Here is a 10,148-nt window from a genome sequence, read left to right as displayed (position 1 = left end):
GGGGCTGAGGTAAGAAAATTTATGATTATGGCACCTCAAAGTGGCCGGAAATGGCACTCTCAGACAAACTTTAATTATGATTTTTCTTTTTTCTCTCCATTTATTTTATAATTTTAGGGGGCTCTCCTCCTTGAATCCACCACTGTGAAATTATAATTTTTCATGTCCTTTACATCTGCAGGCCTACAATCACTGGAGATGATAATTCCCAACAGATTTCGTAGCACATTATTAAAAATCAACGGGTAGAAGAACGGGCAAAAAATGTAATGCATACTATAGCATTTCGCGATAATTAGGAAAGAACTATTTTAGTGAAATAATAGGTTTTAATAAGTGGACTTTTTGGAATCTGGTGGTCCATGGGCAGGGGCCTAGAGGGGATTTGCGAGAAAAGCGACAAAGTAGCATTTTGAGGGTTTTGCATAGGCCTAATAGATTTCTCAAACACATAATTCATGAATATTTCATTTAAATTTTCATTAATTTGGGTGTTTTTGGGACCTGAAAAAGTAACGTTATTATGTCCCGTACATCTGCAGGCCTATAGATAACATTTTTCATATTATATAGATCAATCTGCAATCACCGGAGACGATCAATTTCTAACAAATTTCATACCACATTAGATAAGCTGGCAAATAATGCAATGCATGCTATAGCATTTTGTGATAATTAGGAACGGATTTTGTGAAATCATAGGTTTTTAAAAGTGGACCTTTTGGAATTGGGGGGGGGGGGTGCGTCCGCATCCTCTGCACCCCCACTGCCTACGGGCCTGCGGCTCAGTAATTCTGTTCATCAATAGATAAATTATTTAATTGATTGATTGATTGTTAAATTAACTGAATTGTGACACTTATTGATTTAATATCTTTCTTCATACGTAGAACATGTTATCTTTCTTCTCGTTAAAGTAGTTCCACAGATTCTGTAGACGTTCATTTATAAAGTCTTGAGTTTTGTTTAAAAAAATAGAAACCTTGTTGAGTGGATTCATCTGAGTCATCTAACTGACGTGGTGAAGGGATTTATTATCTTATGATCCCTATCGATGTTTGAGTCCAGACGCTTTCTCCTTTGGTTTTGTTTACAATTCATCGCAAACCACATAGAAGACCGCATCTCCTGACACATAGATCGCTGTAGAAAAACACAATACAGAGATGTCAAATTGTTTGTAATCTTGATGAATATGTTAGTAAAGTATCGTGCACTTATCTAGGGCATATAGCTCTACAAATTGAGCTTTTAAAGAAGTCATTATCAACATGTTGTATGCCACGTTTGTTTTTATTTGTAATGCATCTATATTATATCTAACGACCAATTTTCTGTATAATTATGGTTGTTATTCTAGACATTTCAAAGAGAAAGAACTGTTAATCTAGGAAGTTCTGTCTGTTAGGTATTGTCTACATGTACCGCTACACTATCCAGTATCATCATCATACTCCATAATTCATGTAGAAAAAATTCAAATAGTTCTGCAATGAGTATTATAAATAAAATGCTGATTGTAGCCTACGCGTAGCAGATAGGGCTACACAACACTGAATGCACAAGAAAAGTAGCTTTGGTTGCTACAGGACCGATTAAATGTATATTAAAATTTATACTTCGATTCAGATGATTTAAGCCGGATACTTTTCTGTCGAACTTCAAATTACAAACTATAAAACCATAATAGTAATGTATTTCCACTATCAAGATAATATTAAATATCACATCCATATCACCATATTACGAGCAATCGCAACACCTATTACTTTATTTATATTCTGTCCACAATATAATAAACTCAATGCATTGTGTCGTATGATTCAAATATACGGCTCATAAAAATAACAAAAAGATGTTTGATTGTAAGACCGTATGCTTCTAATAGACATACATTATGTTTAAATTAACACATTTTATTCTTTAAACTCGGATGCTTGTTTAGTACACGGTAGCATCGGTTAAAAGTAACATTGCTTCCTCAAAATTGGTTTTCATATACGTATGATACATTAATGTATATACTTAAAGAATTAAAAGCATCTTGGTATTTACAGACACTAAATGTAATATTGACAATTAAAATCCCTTTACCAACTTACAGTCAACAAACAAATCCTAACCTTTTCAATTTCCGCGTACTGTCGACTTTTCCAGAGGAACTCAGAGACGACAGCGAAGAGACTGAACGCAATACCAATAACAAGCACAACGAACACGCCGCCAATGTTCTCGTAACCCAGGCGGTTGTCGTCGTCACCAATTTCATAGGCTTTGCAGGAATCTTTTTTATAGCTGCCCTTATGCCACCATTTATTTTCCATCTCTATCAGGGTACCGTTTTCTTGAAGTTGAAGAATAGATTGTGTGACCCTGTCCCGAAGATGTGACCCTGAAAATAATTTAACAGTTTCGAAAGATTTTAATTATGTGCACTGAATTATAAACTTGAAGAAAAAAAAAAAACACCAATACACAAATTTTTGAATTCCTTGAATTGAATTGAAAATTATAATATGTTATCTAATAACAAGAGTTTGCTGATCATTTTGGCGGTAAACTGGTGGTGATTTAAAACGTAGAGACTGACATTATAAAAAAAATTGCAAATTAACACGGCCTTGTTGGATCATAAAGTATTATTCTTCCATATTTTAATTAGGCTTTTAGAATTGAGATATGAATATTAATAAATTGCAATAGAAATCTCTTCTGGGAGATCTGATTAAATGAACTTTCCTATAACTTTATTTTGCTGCGTTTTGTGTTACCAATGGCGTATCTAGGGGGTCGCGGAGGCGCACGCCCCTCCAAAAATTACGGTCAAGTAGTTAAAAACCACCTAAAATCCCCTTATTTTGCGAATTCTGGTCATCGAGCCCCCAATTCACATTTCTCCCCCCCCCCCCACCGGGGAACCTTCGCGATTTTCGGGAGACTTGGGACATATCGTAAAACAAATAATCGCATCATTATTAAACGGAAAAGTTAAAATATGTATTCTTCTAAACTTACCGAGTGGCGTTCCTATTCCATAACTAATTGTGTTTAATAGACCACCGATTCTTGTCAGATTTCGACAGTATTGTGAAATGTAATATTCAGTAGCTGTGGATTCCATAAGGAACGCGTAGTCTTCTTCGTCGCTAAGCACACGATTGACTCCGTCTTCCTCTCTGTCTACGAATACTTCTGGCTTGTTCGACATAAACTGCCACATTTTTTCGAACGTAGGAATACTTGATCTCTGATGAGGTAAAAACACAGGGTTACTATAGTTATCAACATCTTGTCTTCATCTTTATGATCATCCTCATAACGATACATCATCACGATCACCTTCATCGGTACTTTAATCAACATCATCATCACCACCATCATCATATTTATCATCTTCCTCATTATTATTGTTATGATCATCCTCATGACAATGCATCATCATGATCATCGTCATTATCAGTGTAAGCACCTTCATCAACATCGTCATCGTCACAATCATCATCATAATTCCCCTCATCATATTCTTTTATCTTCGTCATTATTATTATTATTATTATTATTATTATTATTATCAATATTATTATAATTATTATTATTATTATTATTATTATTATTATTATTAGTCCTAGCTTATTGGTAAGCTATTATTAATGCTAGTATTAAAAGGTTCTCCAGTATAACCCTTACACATGATGTACCGAATCATTTTATTATTCTTCAGTATAAATGAGCTTGAATAACTGTAAAAAACGCAATACTTTAATTCAATTCAAATTTTATTTCAGACATTCATTGTCCATAACAAAAAATAAATACTGAAACGAAAACTGTACAAAAGTAATATCAAACAGACATTTGTAAAAAAAACAAAAAAAACAGAGGCGAATAATATACGTTGTATGTTTAAGTAGGCTTTGATTTCAATCCAAAAATTAGAATGAGAAAAACCATGTTTGTATTGACTTGTATCTATTTAAGGCATGCCCATCACAAAATTTGTATTTTCTCTGGATCATGGCTTCTTTCAGCTTATTTTGTTATTCCTTCTTTTTTTTTTAAATCACTCTTTTTACTCTAAAAACCGAAAGGTCCAGGCTGATTAATCTCAGATAAGATAGCAGGGGCGGATTTAGGGGGGGCGGCCCGGCCCCGGCTCCCCCTTTTGGGAGGTAAAAAAAAGGAAAAAAAAAGAAAAAAAGAAAGAAAAAGAAAAAAATGATAGCCCACAACGCCTCAAATGTTATTTTCGGGCGTCTAGAACACAAAAATTTCGCGGGGGCATGCCCCCGGACCCCCTAGGTCACTGTTGTCTCGGTCGGCCCAAATTTCGGCCCCCCCCCCCTTTTGGACATCTCTGGATCCGCCCCTGGATAGTATAATACATACTCCAAGTATCGAAATGCACGCCATCGTGTCGGGATTCAATATTTCGACATTAATTATGTCATCATCGTACTTAAAACTGGTTATACAATAAGGTGGCCTCTAACGAACAACGAGGACACACGACACATTCTCCAGTGAACTTTCACTGTGGTAATTATTTGATGTATAGTAGGCCTACATATTTCCATACCTTTTTAACTCCCTTATTTAACATGTAGGTTTATCTGAATTAGTATTCGTAACGGAATGTGTCCATGCCAACACTTTAACAGTTTGTGTGCTGTTGATAAGGATCTAATAATTATACAAAGCTATTCTTGGTATGTCGTGTTTTCATGTTGTCTTACATCCTCCATGTTCTATACAATCTAAACTCAATATCTGGAGCTGGATTACGGATGTAGAAGAAGTATTAAACTAATAAGGTTCCTACATCACGTACAGTAAGCATAAAGCCGGGCACTAGCTCACTGCGCCCGACGGCCGACGCGATTCTATGGTGAACGCGACACAACGACGTGCGCGCAACGGATCGTACTGCCACCGACAATCAGCCGACGGCGTCGTGTCGGCTAGCGCGCGCACAGGGAGATGAGTTGGATTCGTCGTACGAGGCAGTGGGTGCCCGGATTAAAACATAGCATTATCGCTCAGACTTTTAAAGAAATTAAATCAAGTTGGAAGAAACACTTTCTAGGAGATCTTGTTAAATGATCTTCCTTAACACATTTTACTCCATTATGCTGTGCATGCTCCCAGCTGCTCTTTCAACGGGAGAAAACTAAATACAGTATAGAAACATGTAATAAATAAATGTGCGGGAGATGGGTTGGTTTCCGGGAGATTTTTGCTCAGTTTGCGGGATGGAGTAGTGCGGGCCGTCTTAGGACCCCAAGGCCGCCATCGGGACCTCACCGGCACTTTTCTCATTTACTGTTTAAAATATATATACCATTACCTATATTATTTTATAAATGTATTAATGATTTTTGCACGAGAGTGTTATTTAAATGTTATATTTAAATAAACTAAAACACCATACGTATTTTAGTATTGTACTATCTTAAAGGTTTTTTGACTTCCTCGAATGATTTGAGATAGCAAATAAGCGTATTGCTTAAGCGTATTGTTTTTAAGATTCCGAAATTATTGTAAACTGCTATTCTAACGCAGAGCTTAATATGATAGCTTTTCCTTTCTAAACTCTTAGTAATAGAGGAGAGTATACATTTCCGAATATTTGTAAAACAAATCACCATCAACCTTCCTCCTCCCCGTCTCTGTTAATTCATTCCTAGTGATATGCTGCCGGACCACTTGCAAAATGATTCCGACGGCTAATGGACCCTAAAATACGACACTATGTGAAATTGTTAGTACAAGCATTAAAATATTAAACAAAAACAAGAGAAACAAAAGCGACGTTACAAACCTTAAAGAATAACTGCGTGGCGCCACTTGATAATGTTCCGTACTCTATTGCCGTCTGTCTGGCAAGATCATCGGCGTTCTGAATTGGTGATGTCATCCGGTTCACAGTCAGAAATGCCGCCAAATTCGCAGTATACGAGCATAAAAGAATTAAAGAGAAAAACCAATAAAAGCCGCTTAGTGCCCGTGTCGAAAACGCCTTTGGTGTTAATTCAGATCCCTGCTGCATTATTCCTCCAAAAGAGAACCACATGCAGTTGAGAAACGTGAATTGATTCTCTACGACGTCGCACTCTGGATTGCACGGGTGAGAGTTGTACCATTCGTACGGACTAAATCGTGCCACCAAAAATAGCATTATGCTGACGCTCAGAAACGCTATTAAGATATACAACCAGACGTCGAAAGATAAGGGGTTGAGGAAGGAAAATATACCGGGACTCTTTGCTTCGTGGATGTTGTATAGGATACTCAAACCGAGATACATGTAGGGTTTCGAAAAACCTATTACCTTCTCTCGTGCAAGATTAATAGTCAAAGGTGCTACCGCAAGATCCGCTTTCTGAAATTAAAAATAATATTGATAATGGTAGGCCCTGTCTCTTATACACATCTGCCCCTGGATAGTATTAACAAAGTTGCTCAGTAACAATGTGAACATATTTAAATATAAATTGGTAAATGATCAGAACTCGTTTGTTTGTTCCAAATTCCTGTAAAATACATGCTTATTATACGGAGTACAATTATTTGTTTGATCCGTTTTATATTAAGAAACATTGATTACTACTCCAGGCATACATCCTTACCTTACCTTATCAATGAGTTCTTTAACCATTCCATTCCACTCGTTTGTATCAGCATTGACCAATGTGCCATACATACCATCCTCGACTAGCGTAAGTTTGTATTCAAAGTCCATCATTTGTGCCAGATAGTTAAGCAGTTCAATACAAAAGCCTTCGTACATGCGACCTTGGCTCTCTGTCGTATCTTTTAACATCACGAACGGCTTTGCCTGGGGATACAATCATTTCGATATTTGCAGTCGGAGGTAGAAATACTGAAATAGCTTACTTAATACTAGAAATACTAGCTTAATGTATTTATATTTAGTTATAAATGCGTTACTTTTTCATCGTTATTATTATTATGGCCTATTATTATTATTATTATTATTATCATCATCATTATTATTATATTATCACTATTATTATATCATTATTAAGAATAATACCATTTGAATGCGTCTGAATATCAAAAATAGTCGGACCCAATTCAAAGTAGGCGGAGCAAAGTCGGTAAATTTCGACGTTTAACCTTTACGTTCGACTTTACGACTCGAAAGCTCATTATATATTTAATTCAGAATAGATAATTTACAGCTTATCTCTTTACAAATTAATGTATATATTTATGTATCAATTAAAAGTTGATACAGATAGCAGGAGCTGTTAAAATATATATTATATTTAATACATTTGTCTATCTTAATCATAGGTGCCTAATTTATGTATACATAGGCGTATAATAATATGCTTAAATTTGTATAGGTTTATATTTTAACATTTTATGTGATGTATGTGTTGTGTATTTTAGTATGTGATTGTATCAATTATTATATTTTTTTATTTTAAACAACAAACAACCAGAATTTCAAACCGTATACTTTACAGTGTTTGACAATGAAAATTGAATTGAACTAAGTTGAACAGGCTATAGCCGTAATGTATAAAATTAGATGTAAATAAAAATGAAGACGTGATAATAAATAACTAACCAGGACAGATGTTATCCGTAATATTTTCTTAATATTTGGTTTTTCAATAATTTTGACTTCTCTTTTCGCGAAACCATCTGTTTTGTTCCAAGTACCGATCATGTTTTTACCCGTTTGTGTATATTCGTAGATGTACAGTTTCACATCTTCTCTCATTCCGTTTCCGTTGAAGCTCAGCTTCCCTGTTATGCCATTGTATCCTGCTGCCTAATATTAGCAAATCAAAAATAATCAAACGATTATCAAATAGAATAAGATTACATTACAAAATATCCTATGATGCTCAGTGGCGTATCTACGGGGTGCGCTGACAGGACGCCCCTCCAAAAATCACTTGCAACCCCCACCCCACCCGCCCCCACAAAATCACGGTCAAGTGGTTAAAAATCACCTAAATTCAACTTATTTCGTGAATTAGCGCCTCTCAATTGATCATCGAGCCTCCTTCACCTTCCTTCGCACCCCCATCAGCACCCACATTTATAATTGCTTACACCAATCAATACTATTTCATTTCATTTAATTGTCTCAAACAATTAAAATGTACATAAACAGAAACGGCAAAGACTCAATCACAAAAGCACAAAAAAGAGACAGGACACTCCAATTCCACTGTCGAGTGGATGCCCACGAGAAAAACACAAACTATCCTACCGGAGGAAAGTGTTCTTCATGAATACTCTCATAGTTATTTTCTATACTATACTCTATTTAATAATAACATAATATATATATTTACGCTAGGTATGTTGTTACTCCGAGTTTCATCATGGAGCGGTTAGGTGACTCTATTGTTTTTAATACAGTTCAGTGGGTTGATGTTGTGACGACACTTAGCGACTAGTTCGGTTCTTTTGTTTATGTTAGATTGTTTTGCCATTAGGATTGCTAGTTTTTCTTCTATGCATAGTTTGCACTGGCCAGATTTATGTTTGTGTGTGTTGGATTTCTTGATGATTTTCCATTTCAGAGAGTATTCATAGCCCTTTCTTTTTAATTCCAATATGTGTTTTGAGAGTTCTGTTTCTTTTTTATATTTTTCGTGCCTGAAGTTTGTGTGATTATTGAATCGTTTCTTGAATGCTCCGCCTGATAGTCCAATGTATGAGATTTGCCCCTCCTCGGAAGTTATTGTAGCCCTATATATCAGTGCACTGTTTAGGTATTCGCCGCGTAGTGGGCAGTTCTCTTTATTTCTGCAGTTGCATGTTTTTAGATTTGTTGCTTTAACTTCCTTTTCGATGATTGGCGAGTTGTGTCCCTTGATGATGGAATTCATGTTTTTCATGCAGCAGGCCCTGAGTTCGAAGCCGCCACTGCCCTTCGCATAGTGGATTATCATTTTTCATTGTTTTTATAAGCTAGGCATATATCGATTGATATATGCTGTCGGACGTACATTATTCACGGCCGTGAACATGACTATCAACCACTAAAGAGTATTTGTCAATCAAAGTGATGTTCTTATTTACCTTTTTCAACGCGTTAAACATTTTGGTTCCGTGGCGCCACGTTTGGTTTGTAACTATCAAATCACAGTCCAGGTTTTTGATTTTCTTGATATCCTTGCCCTGTGCACTGCTGTAATTGAGCGCGCGACCAACTAAATTTACAGCATCGTAGATCAGAGCAGATTGAATCTGAATTGAAAATAAAACAAACTCGTTTATGATTACACTATATATTTATCAACATCGATATCATTATAATCATTGTCATTTTCATTGTAATCATTATCTTTATAAATTTTCACTATCACTATAATTGTACCACTACCATCACCATGCAGCATGCGGCAGCACCATCTGCATAATAATAATAATAATAATAATAATAATAATAATAATAATAATAATAATAATAATAATAATAACAATAATAATCATCATCGTCTTCATCGTCGTCGTCGTCATCGTCTTCGTCATCACCATCATCAATATTATCCATATTATTATTTACTTTCAATCAATCAATTCATTAGGTAGCTAATAGGGTTTTATATGCACTTTGAGATACAAAGAACTGGACATAGACTAGTTGATTAAGGCGTCTGCATAGACAGCAGAAGGTCCTAAATTCCCAGTTGGTGAAGGATCTATTTTTTCACGTTTGCAAATTTCTCTTCTTTAATTTTTAAAATATATTTACATATATTAATTATAAAAATACCGCAAGATGGTTTAGAGTTTATCTCTATTAAATCATGATTTATTTAGAAAAAAATGTATCTCTTCAGAGATCTCGGCTTGTCGGCTAATGTTTATTTGAAGAGGGCGTATCATATTGATCTCTGTTATTTGACATGCATCAAGGAATAGTGCTATTGAACAAGAGTGTAAAGGATTTGATGCTTTAATCGGATTTGAATTCCCAACAAAATCTCAATGGCCTAGATGGTTAAGGCGTCTGCATAGACAGCAGAAGCTCCCGGGTACGAATCCCGTATAGGGCACCTATCCCTTAAAACTCTCAGATTCCTGTTCTTTAATGTTTACATATATTTATAACATTACCGCAAGATGGTTTAGACTTTATTCCTATTATAGCATTT

The 10,148-nt window shown here is 35.5% G+C and overlaps 1 protein-coding gene across 1 annotated transcript in view; it reads right to left on the bottom strand.

Annotated features, from left to right (window-relative positions):
• Positions 1-633: 633 nt before the first annotated feature.
• The window catches only part of LOC117113935 (glutamate receptor ionotropic, kainate 2-like), a 44,987-nt gene continuing 35,472 nt past the window's right edge, over positions 634-10,148 (bottom strand). The window contains exons 8-14 of the mRNA XM_033257448.1: positions 9,070-9,237; positions 7,598-7,804; positions 6,632-6,835; positions 5,819-6,379; positions 3,016-3,247; positions 2,124-2,392; positions 634-1,143 (exon numbers count right to left, since the gene is read on the bottom strand). Of these exons, the coding sequence (XP_033113339.1) occupies positions 1,006-1,143; positions 2,124-2,392; positions 3,016-3,247; positions 5,819-6,379; positions 6,632-6,835; positions 7,598-7,804; positions 9,070-9,237 (1,779 nt within the window). The 3' untranslated portion in view covers positions 634-1,005. The remainder of the gene's footprint in view (positions 1,144-2,123; positions 2,393-3,015; positions 3,248-5,818; positions 6,380-6,631; positions 6,836-7,597; positions 7,805-9,069; positions 9,238-10,148) is intronic.

Source organism: Anneissia japonica, unplaced genomic scaffold (assembly GCF_011630105.1).
Source record: "Anneissia japonica isolate Jap-2015-1 unplaced genomic scaffold, ASM1163010v1 scaffold1417_len1240632_cov203, whole genome shotgun sequence".
Lineage (NCBI taxonomy): Eukaryota > Metazoa > Echinodermata > Crinoidea > Comatulida > Comatulidae > Anneissia > Anneissia japonica.
Note: the sequence above shows the minus strand (reverse complement) of the source record. Positions and strands in the feature narration are given on the sequence as shown.